A 24979-nucleotide genomic window follows, 5' to 3' on the forward strand; every position below is an offset into this window, starting at 1 on the left:
CCCATAATGGAAGAGAGATGGAAAGAGGAGAGAGGGGGAGAGGAGGGGAAGGGCGGGACAGCTGGAGCCAGCAGAGACTGGTACTAGGGCCCGCCCTGGGGGGTGGAGTGGCCAGGAGAGCACTGGGGCACACAGCCAGCCCGGAGCCCTGCCCTTGGATGGAGCCCTGGGCTTCCTAGCCCTCCCAGCCGGACAGCTGTCCTAGCCACAAGCTCTCTGCCCTATGGCAGACTCTCCCAGGAAGGCCCTCTTGGGCAGGGGTCCCTGTACATGTGTGGGTCCCCTCCTGACCTCTCCTGGCCCCTACTAGAGTAGTGACCACTCAGTAAGACCCCCCCACAAGGGCAGTCCCAGTTGCCTGGGATACCCTCTGCCTGCAGGGGGCCAAGAGGGAAGGGGGTGGCCAGCCTGGGGGGTTCTAGTGGGTCTGAGCACGAGAAAGGGCGTGTCTACAGGATCTGCCCTGCCCATCAACAGCCAGGTCAGTTGGACACCTGCAGCGACACCCACAGTCTCCTCAGGACACATCCTTACACCCAGGTGCACCCACCCAAGCAGCCACAGAAGCACACACCGCAAGAGACCTGGCTCACAGCCACACATTCAACCCAAAAAACACACGCAGACTCACACCCTTTCCGCAAGTGTGTCACACCAGGCGGGTTCTAATCTTAGCTCCAGCTATGGCTCCTTTTGGGTCTGAACCTCGCTTTTCTCCTGCCTAAAATGGGGGATTTCCCATCTCACAGGCCTGTGCTGAGGATTAACCCCAGGGTCCTGCACCCAGCATGTGTAGGCTGTTGTTACATTTCCTCCACCTCACACCCCCCAACTCAGACCCTCCCCCTAGAGACTCCCGAGAGCCTCCTGGGCTGGGGAGAGTACTGAGGGGCCCGTGGCACTTGTGGGGGCAGAGGTGGCAGCTCTGGGCCCTGCTGCAACTGTATACAGAGCAGCCTATGAGGAACCATCCCCGTCTACCAATGGAGGGGCTCAGAGGGAAGAAGTGACTGACCCAGGGTCCCCGAGCCCCGCCCACAGTCCCACACAGCCGCTCTGGGCTCTCGGGTCCAGGTGCACTCGCGGCCCTCCCTGCTGGCAGGCCCAGGTCCTGGGACGAGGTACGGTCACCGGAGAAGATCCATTCTCTTGCTGCGAGGGTAGCCTGAGCTTTGGTGTGAGCCCGCTGGTGGGAGCAGAGGCGGGGCAGGGATGTCATCAAAGAGCAGGAGCTTTGACACTTACGTGTTAAAAAAACAAAATTCAACTGAGTAAATTTTAAAGATCTTATTGGCTTCATTATTCATGAATCAGGCAGCATCCCGTCTAGCAAATAGAAAGGAATTCCAAGGAGCTGTATAAAGTGAAAGACTTTTATAGGCAGAAGGGAGCAGGAACAAGGAAGTTATACTGGTGAAACAGTGGGTTGGTTACTGCAAGGTCACCTTCTTTTAGGGGCTGGCAGGGTCTGTCAGGCAGATGACCTAACCAGTGCTGATCAGGGGATCCCTGACGTACTGGATTGGCTCCATTTCTGGGAGATCCCAAACTATAATTAAGTCTTGCTTTGGTGACTTGGGGCTTAGCATAAGCGACTCCATTTTGGGCCTGTTGTCTTGTTTTAACACAAGTTATGCAGCCTGTGTGGACTCAGTTTTCTTGTCCTCAGAAGGAGATTATAATGCATACTTTAGCCCAGGCTTGGCTGGGCAGGGGGCACCGGGCAGGAGGTAAGTACTCCAAGGCAGTGTCAGCAAGTGTGTCGTGACCTTGTTTCAGGTGCTGGGTGCAGGACTTTTACGTGCTGTATCTCACTTAACTCTGTGAGGTAGCAGTTATGATTCTCTGCTTTTCATAGATGAGGAAAGTGAGGCTCAGAAAGGTGGTGTGATTTGCCCAAGGTCACACAGCTGGTGAGAGGCAGAGCTGGGCTCTTCCCTTTGCCAGAGTGCCTGCGTACATGCACGGAGAGTGGAGTGGTCCTGTGCTCAGTCCCAGATCGCCCCGGCCGGGCCCCGGCTGTGATGGCGTTTGCCTTGTGGATGCAGGGAGGAAAATCAGGGTCAGGCAACTATGGCTCAGGCCCAGGGCCCGGGGACTTGGGGCAAGCAGGCTGGCAGGGCGGTTCTGCTATCCCTGCCAGGAGGTCACTGGAGGCTGAGCTGAGCCAGGTAGGGGTGGGGTGAGGAGAGGCGATGCCTTGGCTGCTGCCCAGCTGGACTGAACAATAATCATCATGATAATGAGACTGGTGAGAGCGCTCTTCGGCTGGGGTGGAAGCAATTATTATCCCGTTCTCTGTAGGAGAAAACTGAAGCTCAGAGAGAGTGACAGGGCCTTTCTCATGCAGGGACTTTGCAAGAAGCCACGTCTGGCCTCTGGACAGTGTGGGGATGGGGGGACCTCTGGGGTGGGTGGCAGTGCAAGATGGAAACCATGCGCCCTCCCCCTTGCCCCGACCAAGGTGGGAATCATTTGCCCTTCCACTTCTTTGCTTGCCCCCCACTCCTGTCCCCTGGGCTGACCCAGGCAGACAGATATCGCTGGGGGCCATCCCAGCTTCAGTCTCTGCAGGCTGAGTGCTCTCAGGTGTGTGGCTTGCCTTCTCTAAGCCCCATTTCCAGGCAGGTTCAGAGGGAGCTGGGGTTGCCGGGTTCACTGAGGATGGTTGTGCAGGTTGCTCCCTGCACAAAGGTACCTGGCTGAGTGGTCACTTTCCTCTGCCACGCAGGGCTGCACGTGCCTGGAGGGGCTAGCGCAGCCCTGTGGGGACAGCGTGTGTAGAAAAGTGTTCGTAGCAGGGGGGAGCTCTCCTTCCCGTCTGACCCCTCGGCTCGGGCTCCGCAGGTGGGTGGTTGATAATGGGACCTGCAGAAGGACTCCCAGAAAATGCTTCCCTGAGTAGAAACGGCAGTAATGCATCCCCAGCTGGAGGGTCCCTGCTGGAGACCACCTGCCCCTAGGGTCTATAGCCAGGGCAACCCACTGCCACTGAGACCACTGCTTCTCCCAGACGCATGATGGATTCTCAGTCCTGGGGCCGGGGCTGCCGCTTTCCTGCTCCCTTCCCCTCCTGGCAGAAGAGCTGAGCCCACGAGGGCAGAGAGCTGTGGGCTGAGTTCCCTCAGCTCCCTGCAGGTCCCCCCACCTGCTCCAGTGCCTGAGGTTCCCTTAGATGCCCCTTGGTGCCTAAGGCATCGTCAGAAAGCACCTCGGCGCCTCACTGTGATCTTGGGCCGGTATGACCTCACCTGTTCCCCTCGCTCTAGGAAGCTGTCAGTGCCACCTGCAGGGAGGGCGGTGTGGGATGGGGAGGGGGCCTGAGAAAGGGGTCTGTGAACTGCAGGGGAGTGGGTCATTATTAAGCTGCAGTTACCCCAGTGGGGAGGGGAGGGGGGAGGGGAAGGGACAGGGAGGGCTCGTCAAGCACTGTAACTCACAGGGGCCCAGCAGCTGCCCCACACTCAGAGGGGCTGGGACCCAGGCTGGGGCAGGGCTGGGGGAGTGGGTGGAAGCAGGAAAGAGAGCACTCCCAGGAGGACAGACCAAGGTGGGTGCCCAGTGGTGGGGGGCATGTTCATGGCTGCTGATGGGGGGGTAGGGGTAAAGCTTGGGTCTGCCATTGGCAGCTAGACCTCAGCCAAGTTCCCTCCCCTCCTGAGCCTCAGTTTCACCCAGGGAGACTGCAGATCTGGGTCTGGACCCCTGTGATTCCCTCCTCCAGGCTCCTTGGGAGTGGGATGGTCTGCCCTGGACCCAGGGCCTGGCCAATCACATAGTAAGCACTACAAGAACATATGTAGAGTGAGTGTATTCATCTGCAGCCCGTGGCCCTGTCACTAGACCATTCTGAATCGGGGGTCTGACGGGTGGCCATGCCAATGTTCCAGCACAGCCACTGGGACGGGCGGATAGAACACTCCACCATTTAAGTGGGACTCCAGACACTTTCTCCTGGTCCCCTCAAATCCTGCCATGCCCCCGCCCCTCCACCCTCCAATCTTTGGGGGAGGATGCTCAGGGAGGCAGGGCACCAGGAACGGGCGCTGCAGGGACACAAGCCTGCATGGAACCAGCCCTGTTGTCCTGGCGATGGCTCATGTCCCAGGCACCCCAGGCACCCACGGCGGCAATTAGTGAGTGTGGGAGGGGGTTTCCATGGTGGCAGTCCCAAGGGGGTGCAGCCGGGGCTTAGGGTGGGGGCGAGGGCCGGCGGGACCTTTCTCCTTTGTCCTGGCACACTGGGCCTTTGTTCTCGCCTGGCTCTCTCTGTAGACGGGACCAGGACCATGGGTCGGGGGCGGACTCGGGTTAGCGTCCCCCCACCCCTGGGTGTTCTGAATTAGTGGCAGGGGGCTACAGAATAGGGGATAGGGCCCCACTTCTAGGCCCAGCATCCACCTGGGGGGGCCCTCCTCCCACAGGTGCTGGAGCCTTACCTGGCCCCAAGAGGTTGGGCAAGGCGGCTTACCATTGGCTCCTGTTGCTGGTAAACACCTGCCAGCAGCCAATGGGCAGCCTCGTGTGTCCCGCGGGAACCAGGGCTGGACCAGGAGAGGTGGGGCTTTGGGGGGTGAAGGCGGGAGGGGAAGGGGCAGCTGGGCTAGGGTTGCGGGTGGAGGGCATTCGATCCAACCCCATCCAGGCTTCTGCTCAGTCAGACTTTATTCCAGACCTTTCAGGAGCCTTTGGGTTCCCCTAGCCCGGCCAACTGCCCTTACCCCCACGTTCCTTCTTGCAAGGGCCCAGGCCCCAGGACAGCTCCATGGGCGGATGGCCGGTCTGGGTCCCCCAAATCCCACTCCTTCCTTCATCCTTGTGCCTGACACAGTCCGTGCGAAGGGAGTTGAGTCACCACATCCCAGCCTTAAAGTGCAGTGCCCATTTGTGAGGCTGGCATCAGCCCTTCAGGCAATTGGGGTTGGGGGCCACTGAGTCCACGCCCCTTCAGAAGCAGGACCTTCAGAATCGGGTGTCCAAGAAGGAGGTGGAGCCTCGATGGGACCTGGGGGGGCCCTCGATAGGAGGACCCCTGGACCGAGTCAGGAGCCCGTGGAAAGTCTTGCCTCGGGTCTGGGGTTTGCGCCGGGGCGGCCTGGGCTCCTCTGGGGGCTGCACCACGATCCGGGGCACCTCAGGCCTGGTGCTTCCCCGCGCCCCTGCCAGCTGCTGGGCCTCAAAGATGGCTTGGGCCCCGGGCAGGCGGGCCTGCGGCCGTGGGGGTGGCCCGGACGCCGACTCGGGCAGCTGGGCCAGCTGGGCTCTGATCTGCCGCTGCAGGTCGTGCTCGGACAGGGCCACACTGTGCACCTGTGGGGAGTGGTTGGTATTGAGTCTGTCTGGACTGGGGGAGGGCAGGAAACCGTGAGGTCCCGAGGGGGCGGGCAGTACACAGCCCCAGGAAGTGGCTGAGAGCTGAGGAGCTGACAGACAGCCTCGCGAAGGGAGCCATAGAAAGCCACTTGAGGCCTGGGGTTTTCACGTTCTCTGATGCTCAGAGGACAGGGAACTGAGCCCCAGTTCTCACTCTGACTTCCTGCTGTGGGACTCAGTTTCCCCAACTGTGCAGCAGGGGCTGGATCACTGCAGAGGGTGGGCAAGGGGCACCCACCTGGGACATGAAGACCTCCTCCTGCAGCTGGGCCGGGGAGATGGTTCGAAGGGCACCAAGCGTCTCCAGGAGGCCCGGGCAGGCCAGGCGCTGCTCTGTGGTGCCCAGGGCCAGGCGCACCAGCGTCAGTCCCACACGGAACAGCACCTTCACGCCTGCAGGGGGTGGGGGGGCTCACTCAGTCGGGGGCCAGCCCTGCCCTCCTCAGTCCTGCACCTGAACCTGCCCGCAGCCAGACTCCTTCTACCCTCCTGCAGCTCTGCAGCCTTGACTCAGGCCACGAGCAATGACTGGGAGTGGAATGCAATCTGGGGGCACCAGCGAGTAAGTCTCAGCAGCTGCAGACACCCCCAGGCAGAGCAGCCTGCGGGAGCCAAACCTTCTCCCTGGGCTTCCGCTCCTAGTTCCTACAAGGAAGAGCCAGGGATGCCCGTGCTCAGATCTGTGACAGTGTGATTCTAGAGAGATTCTCGGCAGAGCTCCTCACCCCTAAGCCAAGAGCATAGTGCACACATGCACACACACATGCACGCACGTGCTTGTCAGTGTGACCTTGGGCCATTCCTGGAGCCTCAGAATCCCTTCCTGGCAGCCTTGGGTCGGCTGAGAAGAGCAGTCAGGGGACCAGCGAGGCCTGGTGACAACTGTGATTTGTAACTGGCTGATAGCGACTACGAATGTCGCCATCGTTATGAACGGGAGCCTGGAGCAGAGCTGTCCTCGGTGGAGAGGGCAAAAATGGCTCAGCCACACTGATTGGGCCCTGCCCTGGCCCGCCCTCGAGGTCTGAGGCTGGAAGGAAGACGACGCGTAGATGGCGACTTGGACACTCGTGGTCAGAGTTCTAAGCCCGCCGGTGGTCCTTTCCCGTAGGCTGGGCCTGGAGCCAGCTAGGCACACAGCCGGTACTCAGTACATGTACTGATTGATTTCCACCATTTTTTAGGTGCAAGTGCCAGACATCCCATGTAGACCAGAATGCAGGTGGGGTACCGAGGCAAAGCCCCAAAGACCCACAGTCCAGCTCAGCTCTGCCCCGTCTCTTCCCCTACTCTTGGCCTGGCCCCGGGGTCCACCTCTCTGGCTTCGCCTCTCTCCACGCACCCCCCACCCCGTGTCATCTGTAGTCTGGATCCTGTGAACAGTGTCTCTCCCGGCCTCCCGCCCTCCACACTGCCCCTGCAAGTTTGCCTCCTCATGGAGCAGCCAAAAGCATCTTTAAAAACAGCATCTCCTCCTGTGGCTCCACTAACACTCTGTCATGTCCCTTGTTTTATTTTCTTCATGGCACTTATGACAATCTATAAATATCTTGTTAATTTGGTTACCTCCCATCCCCCCCCACCAGAATGTAGGTCTCACCCACTCAGGTGGCCCACAGTGTCCAGAGCAGTGCCTGGCACAGTGAGGGCTCACCAAGAGCCTGTGGGCTCCAGGGATGAGTGTTCCTACCGTCAGCCATGCCCCCACCGTGCCCAGTCCCTGAGCCCCTCCACTGCTGTGATCTCCCAGCTCCTGCCCCATCTGCCTCGGAGGGAGACTCCCTGGCCCCAGCCCAGCCCCAGGCAGAGTCTGCCCTCCCTATGGTGTCTCATCACAGGGGCAGGGGCCACCATCACTACCCTGGTGATGTGCAGCCAGGGGCTGGGCTGTCTCCCCAGAGCGGGGCATGGTGCCATCACCCTCAGCACACCCCGGCACACAGACTCAGACCCAGGATTGGCAGTAGCAGGCAAGGCAGAGCAGAGCTGGCGTGCTTTCTCTGCAGACACCGCACACCCCAAGGCTCCCAGCCCTGGGCACCCTCCCACCCGCCCGGCCACCCACTCACCCTCGCTGAGGAAGGCGTCCCAGACACGCAGAACGGTGGGGAAGGGCAGGGAGCGGGCGAAGAGGCACAGGAACCACTCGGGCAGGTAGAGCAGGGGCCCGACGCCCACCTGCTGCAGGTGCTTGTGCACACGCGGGAGCAGCCGCCGCAGCAGGGCCGTGAACACCTCAGCATCCAGCTGCACGGCCTCCTGCGGCCAGTCCGTCAGCACCTCCACTCCCAAACCTCAGGCTCTGTCCCCTCTGTCCTGGGCCCCCACCCGCCTTCCCAGCCCCTCCTTCTGTACCCTTGGCCCCATCCCAGCCTCTCACCATGTGAGGCCCATAGTAGCCGGGGAGGTAGACCTCGCAGATCTGTACCAGGCACCAGAAGGCCTCCTGGGGGCAGGGCACAGGCTGTGAGTGCCCACACGAGGGGACTGCAGGGCAAGGGAAAGGGGCACAGGGGAGGGCCTAGACACCATCTGGGGTGACTCTGGAGCCAGGAGCATGGACTTACTGCAGGGGGGGCTCTTACCAAATGCCTCCCCCATGCCCAGACAGAGGCCTACCGATGGGTTTAAGGGGTTGGAAATCACAGGGCTCAGGGTGTTGAATTTGAGGGTCACAGGGTTGGGGTTCACTGGTCAAGGGTTGGGAGGGTCTCAAAGTTCAAATCCTGGCTCCTGGGGTTATTAGGGTCAGGGACCACAGGGTTCAGAATCGGGAGTCACGAGGTGAAGGTGATAATGCCAGACTCCTAGATCACTGGGGTAAGGGTAGGGGTCAAGGGTCCCAGGTTCCTGGAGTCAAGGTGGTTGGGCTTGAAGAACACTGAGGTTGGTGGTCATGAGGCCCCAGGTCACCGGGACAGGATTTGGGAGTCAAGGATCCCAGGTCCCTGGGGCCAGAGTTCCTGGGGTTGGAGGTCATGGGCCCAGGGCACAGGATTACAAGGTCCCCAGGTCCCTAGGATTGGGGATCAAGGGCCTTAGCTCCCTGAAGTCAGAGTCCCTGGGGTTGGGGGTCATGGATCACTGGGTCCCACTGGGGCTGAGGGTTCAGTGTCTCAGGTCTCTGGAGCAGGGTCAAGGGCACTCACCTCCGGGGGCAGATGCATGAGCAGCACAGCCGCCACAGGGCCCTGGGCCTGGCAGTAGCCCTGTTCAGGCCGATACAGGGTGTAGGCCTTGAGCACTTGCAGGAGCCCCTGCTGCCTGTGCCAGAAGACCCATTTGGGGCCAATCCTCTGGGCAGCCCTTCCCACCCTCTGGCGGCCTCTGCCCAGGCCTCAGCCCCCTGCGCCTTGCTGGGTCCCCTGAGATGCAAGGCTATAAAGGGGTGGGGGACTGGGCCGATGTGCCTGGGGGTTGTGGGGCTGGGGGTCCCTGAGCATCACTGGCTTCGTACCCGTGACCCTGGGGTGACACAAACATCTCGTGCAGAGGGAACTGGCGGTGCAAGTCCCTGCCTATGGTCTCCATCCACTGTGGGTCTCCAGGGGCCTCAGCCAGTTCCTGTGGGTGGGCAGGAAGATGAGTGTGAGGGCTCAGAGCGGCGAGGGGCTCTGGGAAGGGGAGGCAGGACCCCCGCCACCCCCCTTACCTGATAGGTGCCAGGGCTGTTCTTCTGACACACATGGGCCCCGCACAACAGGGGCCAGCAGCGGGCCCGCAGGGCTGAGGGGATGCCTTTCCGGCACTGCATCTTTACCTGTGGGTGAGGCCAAGGGGCCCCATTAGGCCAGCCAGGCCAGCCTCACTGGGCCGTGTTGGCAGGCCCCAAGCACAACTTGTCATTGGGCAGGGGCCCACTTTGGGTGGTAGGGAGAAAAGGCAGGAGGTGCTGGGACACAGGATGGGTAAATTTTGCTGGGGCAGGGGCCGAGGCAAAGGGGAATGAGCCGAGGAGGCCTGCGTGGGGCCACTCTCCCCTCACCTTCTTGTACCGCCGAGACATGGTTTTCTCCCAGTGTGAGGTCATCTCCACCCACTTCATCTCCCGCTGGCGGATAAGGTCTGCAGGAGGGTGACCTGGTCTGGGGGCACATGGTACAGGCATCCAGGTGCTGGGTAGCTGTTACCTAGAGCCCATATCTGCCACCCTCCATGGTACTTGGGTTAGCCCAGGTCCTGGCCCTGGAGATCTCTGGGGAGCCCTGCAGGGTGATCTGTCACCCAGGAGTTGCCAGTAGTTGTCATGGGGACAGGAAAGAAAGTGGCTCCCATGTGGGCAGAAACAGGAAAGACTGAAGGGGGTGTGTAGGTGTGTGTTGGGGGAGGGGCTGGTTGGCTGTCCCGCATGATAGGGACACAGACAACTCACAGGGGAAGCTGGGTGGACAGAGCCCCGGACTAGAAGCCAGAAGCCCCGAGTTTGAGTCTGGTTCTGGCTCTGATCTGCTGTGTGACCTTGGGCAAGTTCCTATCTGTCTCTGGACTTGTTTTCCTGTCTGTATATTGGGAAAGGGTGAGGGTGGGAGAAGAGGTTCTATGATTTGGATCTGGGATTCCTGGGCCAGAGATTAAAAGGGGAAGGGTCAGCCCTAAGGGTGGGTGCACACCCTCAGAGGTTGGCGGTAAAAGAGATATACAGGGACACCCTACCCACAGTATACAGGGACACCCTACCCGCAGTCCTGCCACCCTTGGGATTCCACCTGGAGCCTGAGGAGGGGTGGCACTGGCTAAGTTCCTAGATCCTTCCAGGACCCTTGAGGTTGGGCCTCACTCTAGAATTCAGCCCTCAGCCCTCATCCTCAATCCCAGCACCCCAGCACCCCATTCCTGCCCCACTTACCCTGGCTCTGCCGAGCTGCCCCCAATGAAGCCATAGCGGTCAGCCTGGCGGTATGGGCCGGGCCCACTCAGCTCTGAGTCAGACCCCAAAGAACTGGAGTCATCCTGCAGCTCGCAAGGCTGCACCAGGTCCTCCCCCAGGGCCTGGGCCATGGTGCCCCCGGATGCCACAGGCTGCAAGACGTGGGGAGAGCCAGTGTGAGAGGTAGCTCCCAGCCAGCCTGCGGCCTGGGCTCCCATCCAGCCAGGCCCCAGCCCCAGGGCCTGGCTGCAGCATCAGAGGGGGGAGATTTCAGGGTATTTCACCAAGCCCCCTCTGTCCCCTCTTCTGTTGCGGGGGGCTGGGCCCTGAAGTGGCAGAAAGTCCAGGCCTCTGTACAGGAAATAGCCCCAGGCCCAGCCCCTGTCCTCACCAGCCCAGCTTACCTCCCGGTAGCACCTCACCTCCTCCTCTCACTTCCTCCTCAGCCACAGCTTCAGCAACCCACTGGGGGGCCCCTCCCAAGGGTGTAGAGGGGGTGTCACCCCTTCCTCTCCGAGGCTCTTCCGGCCTGCCCCAGTGCCCCTGGGCCATGGGCTCCTCCCACCCTCCCCATGGGCCGGGTGGCTGCAGGCTTGGGTTTCTGTGCTGCGTGTGATGGGGCCAAGGCCTGCAAGAGGCAGAGAGACCAGGCCACCTCCACTTTTGAGGTTACTGCCGTGTAAAACACTCAAATCAGGGTTCCAATAAGAGTTATGGTTTTGGGGCCGGTCCTGTGGCGTAGCGGTTAAGTCCGCGCACTCCGCTCCGGCGGCCGGGGTTCGCAGGTTAGGATCAGGGCGTGCACCCACACACTGCTTGTCAAGCCATGCTGTGGTGGCGTCCCATATAAAGTAGAGAAAGATGGGCACGGATGTTAGTGTTAGCCCAGGGCCAATCTTCCTCAGCAAAAACAGGAGGATTGGCATCGGATGTTAGCTCAGGGCTGATCTTCCTCACACAAAAAAAGAATTATGGTTTCTTTAATGTTTATTCTTTACAAAGTAATACTTTTAACACACACACAATGCAGCATCATTATGCTACTCAGAAGGCAATGATGGGACTTATAAAAAGTAATAATTAGTGTGCACCACAGGCAGTGTGGACCAAAATGGGCTCGCAGTGCTGCGGCAGCTGCCTGGGTCTGCTCAGCGCCTGGGGGCCAAAGACACTCAGGAGGTAGAGGTCCTCGGTGAATGCGAGGCCCCGGTCTTGAACCAGCCCCTCGCTATATCTGAAGTTGTTTCCTTTTCTGCACTTCGAGGACTTAATCTGCAGCGTTCAGGGAGACCGTTATCATTGTGCTCACACCGCCCCCTCGCCCAGAGTAGGGGTGGGAAGGACTGTTTAGCTTTTGAAAGATAAAAACAACTTCCACAGTACTTCCGGCCTCATATCCTCCCTATGGGCCTGGGTGATCCTCAGGGGCGGAGCCAGACTCCACCCTGCCCCACAAGGCCCCGCCCACCGACCAGGCCCCGCCCCAGACACGCCGAGCCCGGCCCAAGCCCCGCCCACAGCCGAGGCCCCGCCTCCCGGGCCGCTGCGCTTGGCGTCCTGCGGAGGCGCTAGAGCGCTCGGGCAGCGGACGGGGCGGGGCGGGGCGGGGCGGGGCCTCGGTCATAGGACGGGCGGGGCGGGCGGCCGAGGAGGCGGGGCGGCGGGCCGGGGCGGGCCGGGATGGCGGAAGGAGCTCCAGGCCGGAAGGAGGCCGCGGGAGGGCGGGAGGCAGGAGCTGGCCCGGAGCTGCTGGGCCGGAGCGGCGGCGCCGCCATGTCCGACAGCGAGAAGCTCAACCTGGACTCTATCATCGGGCGCCTGCTGGAAGGTTGGCCGGGGCGGGGGAGGTCGGCGCCCGCCGCGCCCTGGCCCCCTGCCCGGCCCGGAAGTGGCGCGCGGGCGGGCCTGCCGCTCCCAGGGCCAGCTTAGACTGGGCGGGGACGGGCCGCGAGGGCCGCGGCCCCCCCCCACTGGCGACGCGCCTAGGAGGTCTGGGGCCGCTCCGGCACGGGGAGCTGCCCCCTCTTCTGGGCCAGGGGCGTACGGGGTGGCTGGGGCTCTTGGGGCGAGGGTGAAACGTGAGAAGCCCAGCCCCCCAGGGAGGGGTCCTGCGCTATGGGGTTTGGGTGGCAGGCCCCTGCGCACAGCAGCCCCCCTCGAGTGACTTGAGGGTAGTTGGGGTCCCGTCCCGGGAGGCTCAGCAGCAACAGCTGCCCCTGGGCAAGGAGGGGCCTGGGAGCCTCCAGAAGTGCTCCTGGGGCCACCCGTGTCGCCCACCCTCCTCCTGCCTGAAGGGCCAGGGTCCTGACGCCCCATTCCGCCCCCAGTGCAGGGCTCACGACCTGGAAAGAATGTACAGCTGACGGAGAACGAGATCCGTGGTCTGTGCCTCAAATCCCGGGAGATTTTCCTGAGCCAGCCAATTCTTCTGGAGCTGGAGGCGCCCCTCAAGATCTGTGGTGAGCCCCGTGCCCAGGCTCCTTTGCTTCCTGAAAGTGGCATTGGCCCCTAGAGTCCCTGGATCCCTTTTCTTGAGCCCAACCCTGGCCCTGGATTCAAGTCTCGACCCTGCACCTAGTGCTGACCCCGGTTCCCTGGGTCACAGGTGACATCCACGGCCAGTACTACGACCTTCTGCGGCTGTTCGAGTATGGTGGCTTCCCTCCAGAGAGCAACTACCTCTTCCTGGGGGACTACGTGGACCGGGGCAAGCAGTCTTTGGAGACCATCTGCCTGCTGCTGGCCTATAAGATCAAGTACCCCGAGAACTTCTTCCTGCTCCGCGGGAACCACGAGTGTGCCAGCATCAACCGCATCTATGGCTTCTATGATGAGTGTGAGTGGGCTGGGTGTCTGGGGCTGCCCAAGTCCTGAAGAGCTCTCCCCGCTGTCCAGTGGGGCCCTCACATTGTCCTGGTGGTAGGGATATCAGTGTCTAACAGACACCTGCTGGACTGCGAGCTCCGTGAAGGCAGGGCCCTGCCCTCCTGGCCTGGGGCCTGGCACTCGGGAGGGGTCTGGTGAATGGTTGCTGACTGAAGAGCTGACCATATTTTCATGCAGGGCCCTGCCTGCTAACACTCCCTCCGGCACATCCGTTACTTAAGCACATAGGATGCCTATCTGGACTGGACTCTGTGGGCCAGAAGCTGAGATAAACCAGACCTGGTCTTGGCCTGGCCCTGCTCCTGCTCACGGGGTGGGTGCCAAACCTGAGGTTGTTCCAGATTGGAACTCTAGGTTCCTGTGCACTCAGCTGCTTTAGAATTCCTCTTAGAAGGCTGGTAGGCAGTGGGGTGGGGTTGGGGGTTTCCCTTCTTGCCTTCCACTCTCTTCTCCCAGCTGTGTCTGAACAGCCCACGAAGTGCCTGGGAGGGCCCAGAGACCCAGGCTGAGGGTCAGGCAGACAGGCCTCCTCATGAGCCATCTCCTTACTCTGGGCAGGCAAGAGGCGCTACAACATTAAACTGTGGAAAACCTTCACTGACTGCTTCAACTGCCTGCCCATCGCTGCCATTGTGGATGAGAAGATCTTCTGCTGCCATGGAGGTGAGGGCGGCTCTGGGGTACCTGCTGAGGGAATGCTTGGGGAGAAGGAGCCTGGCCACATCCCTGGGGGCCTTGGGATGAAGAGAGTGCCTGGAACAGCTCTCCCTGGCGTCTGGGCTCGCATATCCCTTCTTCCAGGAAGTCCCCCTGCACCCCAGTGTTAGGCCGTACTCGCTCCCCTGTTGTGGCCTCAGCATCCAGCATGGAATTCACCTGTCTCCCTTCTCCAGGGAGCTGTGTGCTCCCTGAGGGCAGGGACTTGAAGAGGCAGAAGGTGATGAGTTCTGCCTGCCTGGGCTCCCAGGAGACAGCCAGGTGGTACGGGGGAGGCAGAGGCTGACTGCAAATGCTGTCTGGAGGAGGGGGTCCTTGTTCTGAGGCTTATTTGAGGAAGCGTCCTATGCTCTGCACCCCCCAGGCCTGTCCCCCGACCTGCAGTCGATGGAGCAGATCCGGCGTATCATGCGGCCCACGGATGTGCCTGACCAGGGGCTGCTCTGTGACCTGCTGTGGTCCGACCCTGACAAGGACGTGCAAGGCTGGGGCGAGAACGACCGTGGTGTTTCCTTTACATTCGGGGCTGAGGTGGTGGCCAAGTTCCTGCACAAGCACGATCTGGACCTCATCTGCCGGGCGCACCAGGTGGGCTGGCAGCTCTGGGCCGGTGGGAACGGGGCCTGGGCAGCCAGCACTTGCTGAACTAACCGCCCCCATCCTCCTCCAGGTGGTAGAAGATGGCTATGAGTTCTTTGCCAAGCGGCAGCTGGTGACACTTTTCTCAGCTCCCAACTACTGTGGCGAGTTTGACAACGCAGGCGCCATGATGAGTGTGGACGAGACGCTCATGTGCTCCTTCCAGGTGGGGCTGGAGAGGAAGGGGCTGGTGGTCCCTGGCGTGGCCCCGTGAGCTGACCAGCTTTGTCTCTCTTAGATCCTCAAGCCCGCCGACAAGAACAAGGGGAAATACGGGCAGTTCAGTAGCCTGAACCCTGGAGGCCGGCCCATCACCCCACCCCGCAACTCCGCCAAAGCCAAGAAATAGCCTCGGTGTGCCCGCCCTCTGCCCCAGATGGTGGATTGTACAGAAATCACACAGCCGTGGGGCGTCACACTGGCTCCCCAGGCCCACCCATTATGGGGAACGCGGAGCCTTGGTGTATTTTTCTTTTTTTTAATGAATCAATAGCAGCGTCCAATCCCCCAGGGCTCCCTCTGCCTGTGCCTGCAGGGGCTGCAAGCAGGATCCTGGGGCTGAGGCTGCAGCTCAGGGCAAAGCAGGGCCAGATCGTGGGTCTCCAGCCCTGCTTGGCCTCATGGCTGGCAGCTGGATCCTGGGGCAACCCATCTGGTCTCTTGAATAAAGGTCAAAGCTGGATTCTCGCCCTGGCCTCTGTCTCCCTTGTCCCAAACACTGGGCCTGGCAGCGCTTCCACCCAGAGCTACTTGGGAGGGCAGGCTTACTGGGCAAGAGGCCCTAGCCAGGGCAATCCCAGCCACAAATTCAGGTCCACAGGGGCTCTCAGAATTCCAAGCCAGGGCCAAAGAATATCAGGAAAAACACCAGTCTGTGCCAGCCACAGCAGATCACAGAGGTGTGCCCAGAATTGAAAGGAGGGACAGGTCATGATTGGCAGAGAAAGTGGATCAGCAGGGGCCAGCAGCCCCACTGTGATTTTTTTCTTAGGGAGGTAGGCTTGAGGAACGCAGGGGTCCTAGCCCGGGCCACGTGGTTGGAGTAAGAAGCAAGGGACTTCCCATCGGATGGCAGCTCAGCGCCAAGCCTGGGAACACACATGATTGGTTGGGGGTTGGAAGGCGATGACAGGACCCAGGCCAGTCGCTGATAGCCGGGTGGGGCCTGAGGAGCCGGCAGGGCCAGCGAGCGGAGCTCCAGCACAGCCCACCTTTACCACCCACTAAGGTGGCGACCCCACCCTGCCCCTGGCCGGTGCTGCGGGAAGGGGGAGGCTGGCTGCATGTAGTCCAGGGCCTCGACACAGACTCGAGGAGGTCAGTTCAGCCTTCGCCCTCACTGTCTTCCGCCAGCACAGGGCTGGGGCCCTGGGGGGAGTATGCAGGGGCCAGGATGGAGCCAAAGAACAGGGAGCGGAACTGGAGAGAGAGCAGACGAAGTTGAGTGAGTTCTGGAGGCTGCTCCCTCCCCTCCCATCCCCGGCCTCCACCTTCAGCCCCTACCTTCTTGGGTGGGGGAGTCCCAGGCACTGTACTGGGCTCAGCTTCATCTTCCTCCTCTGAGTGGGGGCCAGGGCTACAGGGGGGCTGGAGGCCAGGTGAAAGTGAGATGGAGGGCAGTGCCCGTGAGCCCTCATTGCCCACGGTGGTTTCCATGGCGATCATATAAGAGTCAATGTCGTCATTGGCAAAGTCGTCCAGGTGGGGTGTGCTGCAAGTAGAGATGGTGTCGTCAATGAACAAGGAGAGAAGAGGGGGTACCAATGCAGAACCCCACCTTGGAAGGCTCAGAGGGGGCTGCAGGGGCCTCGTGACCGCTGGTGATCTGTTTTATTCTTGATTTAGTTGGAGGGGAGGGGATGCAGGGGTTAAGTGGCGGCTTCCTGGAGGGGGTGGGCTTCCTGGAGGGAGTGGGCCTGGAATCTGTTTGATCAGAGTTCAGGTAGGGACCTGAGGGAGGCATCCTGGGATCGGGTTTAGCTCAGCTCGGGGAGGGGAGCAGCAAGTCCTGTGAGCTGGGCCACCTGGGGCCCAAGCCCCCACCTTCCCAGGGGACAGGAGCTGGAGAGCACTGGGGCCCAGGGACATGCTGGGCGGGGGGCCAGACCAAACTTCCTCTGCTTAAACTACACTGGGCCCATCCTCCTCAACCCACCTGCCCTTCCAGCCACCTGTTTCCCGCACCCCAAGCAGCCCCCTGCCTCCAGGCAGCCCTTTCCCTCCTTGGCCTTGGGGGAGGCTCGAAGGGGAGGCCTCAGCCAGAGAAGGAAGCCAGTCCCACCTTGGGGACACTTCCCTGGGTGGGAGGGTTCTCCGAACACAGCTGACCCGGAAGGCTGGGCCTGCGGGCTGGAAGCTCTGGAAGCTGTGAGCACTGGAGGGGCTGGGGCCTGACAGGAAGTGTGGGGGGTGGGGAGGTGCAGACACTGGAAGCAGCAGGCTCAGGCCAGGGTGCCCAGAGGTCGAGGCGCCCTCACCTGTGGGCCTGGAGCTGAGGCGCTGGCCGGCACAGCTCTGGGGAGCGCAGGTCCTGGGAGTGTGGGTATGGCTCCGAGAGCGTGGCCAGGACAAAGTGGCCGTTCAGCAGAGAGTCCTCAACGGCAAAGATGGCTGGCCTGGGCAGGTGATGGGTCCCTGCGAGGTCAGGGCCCTTCGGCTCCTGGCACCCCAGGGTCCTCCCCTCCCTGTCCCAAGGCTGGGAATTACCTGCCGGGAGCATGGAAGTGAATGCTAAGAGACAAGTTTGCTGGCTCTGCGAAGCTCAGGAGCCCCTGGGGGAGCAGAGGCAGAGAGTGAGGCCCTGGGCAGGACAGGGAGGACAGGGTGGTAAGTGCGTGTGGGGATCCTCACCCGGAATTCCTTGAGACAGAAAGTGATGGCCACGCCTTCTTGGGCCTGCAGCTGCTGGAAATCCTCCTCCCCAATGCTCATCTCAGTCACCATGGCTTTGACGGTGCTGTCTGTGGGGGCAGGAACAGGAGGAACCTGGGCCTCTGGGCCTCACCCCCTGCCACCCCAGCTCTGCTCCCTGTCCCAGGCTGTGTCCCGCTCCCTTACCTGCCTCCTCCTCCTGGTAGCTACGTAGGATGACCCTGTGGCCACGGCCAATGCCCAGCGTCACTTCGGCCAGTGCAGGGGGGAAGGGCAGAACAGCCTCCCCTAGGACCCTGTGAGGAGGGCACAGCATTACAGTCATGCACTGCACAGTGACATCTTAGTCAGTCATGATGGACCGCATATATGATGGTGGTCCCATAAGATTAGTACCATACAGCCCAGGTGTGTAGTAGGCTCTACTATCTAGGTTTGTGTAAGCACACTCTATGATGTTCACACAATGACAAACCCGCCTAAGGACGCATGTCTCAGAATATATCCCCGTCATTAAGCGATGCATGACTGTACACCCAAGGCTCAGCCCCCCCCCCCCCCAGTGGGTTTGCTCTCAGAGGATCTAAGGCAGGGCAGCGAACACACACCAGCATCCCAGGAGAACCTCTGCGGGCCAGGCCTAGCATGCCCCCAGGGAGGAGGACCGGGTGAGCAGGACAGGGTCCCTGCCCCATCAAAAGCTCCCAGGCTGTCTTGGGAGAGAAGTCCACTGCAAGGGATGGGGCAGACAAGAGTGGAGCCCAGAGAAGGCAGCAGCAAGGATGGGCTGTTTGCACCCAACCAAACCAGGCAGGCAGCTCCTGCCCATCCAAGGGTGGGAAACCACAGTCACGCTGTCCCTATAAACTGGGCCTTCAGAAAGAGCCCTGAAATCCTCGTCTTTTAGGGAAATAAATTGACAAATATTTACAGATGAAGTAACATCTGGAATTTGCCTCAAGGTAATTGGAACAGGAGCTGGCATCTGCTTTTATATGTATTTGAAATTGTCCATAAGAAAAAGAGGAACAGGGGCCAGCTCCATGACATAGTGGTTAAGTTCAGCACGTTCTGCTTCAGTGGCCCAGGTTCGCGGGTTCAGATCCTGGGCGTGGACCTATACCACTTGTCAGCCATGCGGTGACAGCATCCCATATATAAAGTAGAGAAAGACTGGCACAGATGTTAGCTCAGGGCCAATCTCTCTCAAGCGAAAAACGAGGAAGACTGGCAATAGATGTTAGCTCAGGGCTAATCCTCCTCAGCAAAAAAAAAAAAAAAAAAAAAGAGAGAGAGAGAAACAATTGCTCATTAAAAAAAAGAGAGAAAAAAAAGCCTCAAAATCCAGACTAGAGGTAAGAGCCTTCCCTCTTTCTTTACCCAAAGGAGTCCTGAGCAGTGCCATCTCAATAGAACTCAGAAAAACAGACTGTCAGGACCCAAAGGGACCTTCAGGTTATCATGTCCTACGGCTACCAAAAGAAACAAACAAGACTTGGGGCTACTTAAATGCAAGCAGCATCCAGCATGGGGCAGGAGGGGAGCCATTCCTCCCTGTGCTAGTCTTCACCAGGGACCTTTGTCTCCATTGAAGCCCCCACCTCCTGGGCCTCTAGGTGCTCGGACTGCCCAGAACGCGTCCACCCTACTTGTGGCTGCTTGTTCAGGCGGCCCTCCTGGACGACAACCTCCCCACCCAGCCTCCTGCCTTGGCCTGGGGACTTCTCAAGGCTAGAGCCCGGGCAGGTAGGAAGAGAGGCTGCCCTTGAATGGGGAACATTCCCAGAAGGATGACCAGGCCAGAGAAGAGTTTTGAGCCCCTGAGCCACAAAGATTAATTAGGGACTTTCAAGGCTGCTCAGGCCAGAGACCTCCTGTCTAAAAGAGAAGTCAGATGGGTCTGAGCGACCACAAAGCCAAGCTGGACCTCTGAGGTAGAGAATACAGGCTCCTAAAGACAGTGAGGAGCGTGGAGCAAGGGAGCATCCTGCCCCTCCTCCACTCTAGCCTCTGCCCTTAAAGAGCCAGACAAGGACCTGAGAGCCAACTGAGCTGGATGAACTCTTTGAGGTTCACAGACACCCTGTAGGGAAAATGGAAGAGGTGCTTTCTTAAATGGGCCCTTGAGGCCCCAAAGAAGGAAAAGAGAGACCTAAGGCTGAGCTTGCAGCCAGGGGGTGTGCTCACCTGGCGGGGGCACGGAGCACATGGGGGCACAAGGCTGGGTCGAAGACAGCCTGCAGGGACTCGCAGTCCTGGAAGGACAGGTTGTGAGTCTTCCTCACCCCTGGATGGGCAGAGAGGGTCTCAGTGGGCCTTGCCAACCTCCACCCCCACAGCTAGGGACTCCCTGGCCAGCCAGCTGCCTACTCACCATATTTGCAGTGCAGCTGGACCACCAGGCGGCTGCTCCTGCTATTCAGGGAGATGCAGCATTTCTCCACGGTCTTCTCCAGCATTGTCAGAGAGCGAAAGACGGACAGGAACGACTGAGTGGGGGAAACATATTAGCCCAGCGTTGCACCTGCACCAACCAGCTCTCATGTCCCCTGCAGGCCCTGGCCCACCACGGCTCAGCACTGTCACACCAGGAAAGGAGCTCCCACAACATGCAGGATGTTTACACGCTTCCAGGCCCTTGCTCATGCTGTTCCCTCTGTCTGGAATGCCTTGAAAGACATGCTTGAATGTTACCACTCTCTCCAGGTCCCTGGCAGGATCAATCCCCTCCTCCATATCTCCCATTACCCTCTGTTGGTGTCTTCATCATGCCCCTCACTGCATTTTGCACTGGATGGCTTCTGCATAGTCTCTCTCCCCAGTTAGCAATTACTCAGTGCCCCAGAGCAGACATACTGCTGGTGGAGGTTCGGTGGGAGGGTGGGGGGGCATTGTGCAGGTGAGGGAAGGGCCTCACCTTCATGAGGATCTTACAGCGCAGGGGGTCCTGACCAGGGGTGGCCGCCTGGTATTGCTGGAAGAAGAGCGGGGCAAAGAGGAAGCAGGCATATGCGGAGCGGGAGGAGTTGACAGTCCGAAGGGAGAGCTGGGCCAGGAGAAGCAGGGAGAGGGATGCAGTCAGTGGGCAGCGACAGGCCCAGCCCTCTGGCCCACTTTTGCTCACACACTTGTCCTAATGTCCTCCACCTCCACCATCACCTGTAGAAATCCTCCCTCTCCTTCCAGTCAGTGAGTACCTTCTCCACGAAGTCTTCCCTGAGTCTGCCTGAGCACTGCTCCCACAGCCAAGGGCCCTACCCAGCCGTCAGCACACTCACCTTTTCCCCAAGTCACCCCACCCGCCACTGGGCATTGCAGGGAGGGCAACTGCTCTCAATTCACACACTGGCCTGGGAAGATGACAGGGCCCAAACTGAAGCCCCAGCGACGGCGGGGAGGAAACTGAAACTCAGCAGACAAATCTGCCCACGGGAGGCGAGACTCGCCCAGGTTAGGGCTCCCCGTCGGAATCTCACCCCTCCCCATACTCCAGCCCCTCACCCCGTCCTCCAGGGGCTCCAGGTAGAGCTCGTCTCCGATACGGGACAGGGAGTGGACGGCCTTGCCGAGCACTGCGGGGAGGAGAGGAGAAACAGGGGTTAGGCTGGCGCCTCGGGCCGTCCCACGTGCCCCCGCCCCCGCCCCTCCCGGCCAGCCCCGACTCACCCTTTACGTTACCGCCCGTGACCAGACACTTCATGCCGCCTCAGCCCGAGCCCGGGCCTGGCCCGCGAGCGGCTAGACTGGCGGCTGGCCCCCAAACGGGCTCTGACTCGCTGCCTCCCTCCGGGTCTCCCGGCCGCCAGCCGCTGATGCCAGGGTTCCCTTCGCGCGCACCGCCCCCGACGGCCCCGCCCCCGCATCCTCATTGGTCCACACACCCGCGCCTCCGTCACGTGAGAAAACGTTCGCCGGCTCCGCAGTCACGTGACGGAGTCTGTGCCGGGGAGGGCTTTGGTCACGTGAGCGAGGAGCGCCCGGCGCTGGCGGTGCCTGCTGCTTCCTGCAGTCCAGGCGCACCCCCGGCCTCCCGCTCCCCGGGGGACCGGGTCGTTTGGCCGCGCCCGCGGCTGCGCACCCGAACGCGAGGAGCATGGAGGACGCGGCCCCAGGACACGAGGTGCCCGGTGCGGGGGAGCGAGCCCCAGGCTCGGAGGCCTGAGATGTGCGGGCCAGCACACCTAGGTCACTGATTTAGTACGGATTTCCTGGGCGTTGTCGGGGATACCGGGTCGAAGCCAGACCGTCCGCACCCAGACCGGGCCGGGGACTCGGACACAAGCAGCACCCACCAGCGCTAAAAAGAGATTAAAGCAACGGGCTACCGGATCCCGGGGTGGGACGTGGTTCTTCATTCTGGCTTCCAGGATCCTTCATCGATCCGTGAAGAACAAAATATTCTCTGTGTGGAAGAGGATGGAAGCGGGTACCTAGCAGAGGAAGAGCGAGAGTAAAGGCTCAGCGGTGGTGGGGCTTTACCCGGAGAACGGAGAAGTGGGTCTTTGAGCCTCGCAGAGGTGTGGGGGCTGCCAAATGTTGAGGGGCAGTACTGGGGAGCGCTGGAAACTTTTTTTTACGAGGGTAGTGTCGTGCTTATGGGGCCATTTAAAAAAGACTCCTGGATTGTGCAAAAGGAAGGGTTCATCAGCAGGGAGGTCTTCCCTTTGCCCAGGGCCTCGGTCCCCACGTGTGTAAGGTGGGAGAGAATGCCCTGCAGGGACTCTCTGACCTCTAGTTGCCTGCAGCACCAAGGTTCTGTGAAGGGCCCTGGGCATCCCTGCGTTCCTTTAGGGCCGGCCTGGTCTTGCCCCTGGGGGGCCGTCTGGGGGGAGTAGGCCATATTTGTGGGTCCCTGGCTCTCCTGCTCCTGGCCTGCAATTTGTGTGTGTGTGTGTGTGAGGAAGATCAGCCCTGAGCTAACATCCGATGCCAATCCTCCTCTTTTTTGTTGAGAAAGATGGGCCCTAGGCTAACGTACGTGCCCATCTTCCTTTACTTTATACGGGATGCTGCCACAGCATGGGCTGACATGCAGTGCGTGGGTGCGCACCTGGGATACGAACCCTGGGCCGTGGGAGTGGAATGTGTGAGCACTTAACTGCTGCACTGCGGGGCCAGCCCCCTGGCCTGCAATTCTGAACCCTACTTTGTTACTCCTTCTTGCCCTCAGCTCCCCTCGCTCTCCAGCCTGGCCCTTCTCTAGAGCACTGGGGTGGGGGCCCTGGGGGGGGGGTGAGGAGGGAGGTTATTGTTCCCTTCCCCCTTCCGGGGAGGAAGATCAGTGCAAATGACACCACCTCTGCCCAGCATTTAGATCAGTAAACTGGGAGTCATCCTTGACACCACCCTCTCCCTCACCCCACATACTACAATCCTTCCTCAAGTCTTGACTGCTCCCCTTCCGAACAGAGGGCAACTTTGCCCTCCTCTTCCATCTCCACAACTGACACCCTGGCTCAGGCCACCGTCATCTCTCACATGGACGACTGTAAGAGCTCTCTGAGGGGTCTCCTGCCTGCAGCCTGTCCCCTCCAGTCCACTCTCTATACAGCACCAAAGTGACCTTCCTAAAACATCAATCGTGTCACGCCTCTCCCTTGTTTAGATCTTCCAGTGGTTGCCACATACTACACTTGCCATAAAATCCAGACTCCTTACCCTGAACCTTCAGGAGCCGGCCCACGCATCTCTCCACCTGTCTCTGCCCTTCCTCTGCAGCCAGCTGGCCCTGTCAGTTTCCTGAACCCACCACATCCTTTTCCACTCTTGGGATCTCTGTTTGTGCTGTTCCCACCACTTGGAATGCTCTTCACGCTGCCCTCCCACCCCCAGCCTCGCCACTTGCTGGCTCCTTCTCTTCCTCAGGGCTCAGCTTCAGCTGCCCATCCTCAGATGGGCCTTGTCTGCCCCCCATCCCCCGTCCTCCGACTCTCCAGCTGAGCCCTTGCTATGTTAACACAACACTTATCACAACTCAATGTTATTTCATACATGTGTCTACTTATTTAATGTCTGTCTTCCTCACTGGTATGTCAGCAACGTGAGGGCAGGGACCGTGTCTTTTGTTGCTGTACCCCTGTGCCTTGCACAGGTCCTGGCCCCACACAGGGCCTGGCCCTCCGTAGATGATCAATAAGTATGTGTTCAGTGAACAAGTGTGCAATCCAAATGAAGCTGAGTTGCCTCTAAGTCACTCTTAGCATGGTGTGGTGATGAAAGAAACAAATCTAACTTCCGGCCTCTGCCCACAGTGCCACCCTTCCCTGGACAATAGCTGTCCCCCCCAAGTCTGTCAAAAAAACAAAGGAACCTAGCATGAGCTGTTCTCGTCCTTACCTTTCCTCCTCCTCTCGGGATCTCTCTCCCTGTCTTTTTCTGCCGATGTAAATCAGCATAGCCTTCCCAGCTTCTCCACCTCTGCCCCACGCCATTACCTGAGCAACTGGAACGGGAGATAAGACACCAAAGCTCCCTGGAAGGCACGAGGGGAAGCCGTGAATAACCACACAGTCCCGCCTCTGCCCTGACCCCTGTGGGGCTGTAGGGTCCTGTGGCCCTGAGGTCTTTGGAACAAGGCCCTGGGGAGAGGGAGAGGGAGACATGACTCTGTAGGACTTTTTTTTTTTTTTTTGGTAAGGAAGATCAGCCCTGAGCTAACATCCATGCTAATCCTCCTTTTTTTGCTGAGGAAGACTGGCTCTGAGCTAACATCTATTGCCAATCCTCCTCCTTTTTTTCCCCCAAAGCCCCAGTAGATAGTTGTATGTCATAGTGGCACATCCTTCCAGTTGCTGTATGTGGGACGCGGCCTCAGCATGGCCGGAGAAGCGCTGCGTAGGTGCGCGCCCGGGATCCGAACCTGGGCCGCCAGCAGCGGAGCTCATGCACTTAACCGCTAAGCCATGGGGCCGGCTCTCTGTAGGACTTTTAACGTCTTTCTTCAGTCACACACCCACACCTGCCAAAAGTGGGGAATCACCTGACCCTTCGGAAGGCCTCGGACACTGGAAGGGAGTCTAAAGCTGGGAATCAGGAGTCCTGGGTTTCCAGCCTGTGCTTCAACACTGACTCGCTGTGTGACTTTGTGCAAGTCCCTCCCTGTCTCTGCAGTTGTCTCCTTGTCTGTGTAATGTGGTTGGTGGCATGAGATGCACATTGAGGTCCCTTCCAACCTTGACACGCTGTGATCCCAAAGGGGCCTTCCGGTTTCCCTGTGCCCCTCATCTGGCCACAGCTCTGGAGAGGAGCTGTAATTGGCCGTCCTGCTTCCCCCAGGCTGTGGGCTGGAAGGGAGCTCTCCAATCAAGGCAAGTAGCCTCCCCAGGCTTGCAGCTGGCACAGCCAATAACACCTTTCAGGGCCAGAAGGGAGGACACTCAGTGGGGGAAGGGGGCCTCTCAACTGTCAGGAACGCTGTGTTAGGTGAGGGATAGGTATAGGGACCCAAAGACGATATGGGGTCTGTGCCAGAAGTCAGGAGACCTGGGTGTGGCTCTAGCCCTACTCACAGAAAGCCTCAAGCAAGTCCAGGCCCTTCTCTGAGCTTCAGTTTCCTCCTTGACAAAATGAGGGGGTTGGATGAGAGGCTCCTTCAGGTTCTTACCCCAAGTTCTTACAGTCTGCGCC

At 60.1% G+C, this 24979-nt stretch overlaps 3 protein-coding genes across 5 annotated transcripts; 1 reads left to right on the plus strand and 2 right to left on the minus strand.

The window, feature by feature from the left end:
• Window positions 1-4647: 4647 nt before the first annotated feature.
• On the minus strand, window positions 4648-10929 carry TBC1D10C (TBC1 domain family member 10C). 3 transcript variants are annotated; one of them, XM_014793063.2, is made up of 10 exons: window positions 10663-10929; window positions 10220-10392; window positions 9359-9458; window positions 9026-9133; window positions 8831-8937; window positions 8523-8637; window positions 7754-7819; window positions 7443-7632; window positions 5612-5766; window positions 4648-5310 (listed from the first exon to the last, which is right to left on the minus strand). In XM_014793063.2, exons 2-10 carry the CDS (start codon window positions 10369-10371, stop codon window positions 4963-4965), a joined length of 1341 nt encoding a protein of 446 aa, XP_014648549.1. In that variant the 5' UTR covers window positions 10372-10392; window positions 10663-10929; the 3' UTR covers window positions 4648-4962. The 3 variants fall into 3 exon arrangements, with proteins under 3 accessions (XP_014648549.1, XP_014648550.1, XP_004437759.2); XM_014793064.2 differs by having other exon boundaries at window positions 10645-10929; XM_004437702.3 differs by lacking the exon at window positions 10663-10929 and having other exon boundaries at window positions 10220-10609.
• A 993-nt stretch (window positions 10930-11922) lies between these two features.
• On the plus strand, window positions 11923-15169 carry PPP1CA (protein phosphatase 1 catalytic subunit alpha). Its single transcript, XM_004437700.3, has 7 exons — window positions 11923-12068; window positions 12568-12699; window positions 12846-13076; window positions 13685-13789; window positions 14208-14431; window positions 14514-14648; window positions 14721-15169. The coding sequence occupies exons 1-7, from the start codon at window positions 12014-12016 to the stop codon at window positions 14829-14831; spliced, it is 993 nt and encodes a 330-aa protein (XP_004437757.2). The 5' UTR covers window positions 11923-12013; the 3' UTR covers window positions 14832-15169.
• Window positions 12845-21182, minus strand: RAD9A (RAD9 checkpoint clamp component A). The gene is made up of 11 exons (XM_004437699.3): window positions 21020-21182; window positions 20855-20925; window positions 20271-20399; window positions 19728-19842; window positions 19541-19640; window positions 17540-17649; window positions 17333-17442; window positions 17189-17253; window positions 16960-17097; window positions 15986-16193; window positions 12845-15901 (listed from the first exon to the last, which is right to left on the minus strand). Exons 1-11 carry the CDS (start codon window positions 21051-21053, stop codon window positions 15806-15808), a joined length of 1176 nt encoding a protein of 391 aa, XP_004437756.1. The 5' UTR covers window positions 21054-21182; the 3' UTR covers window positions 12845-15805.
• Window positions 21183-24979: the final 3797 nt, after the last annotated feature.

The sequence above is a fragment of the Ceratotherium simum genome, chromosome 34 (assembly GCF_057802395.1).
Source record: "Ceratotherium simum simum isolate JZ-2026a chromosome 34, ASM5780239v1, whole genome shotgun sequence".
NCBI classification, from domain to species: domain Eukaryota; kingdom Metazoa; phylum Chordata; class Mammalia; order Perissodactyla; family Rhinocerotidae; genus Ceratotherium; species Ceratotherium simum.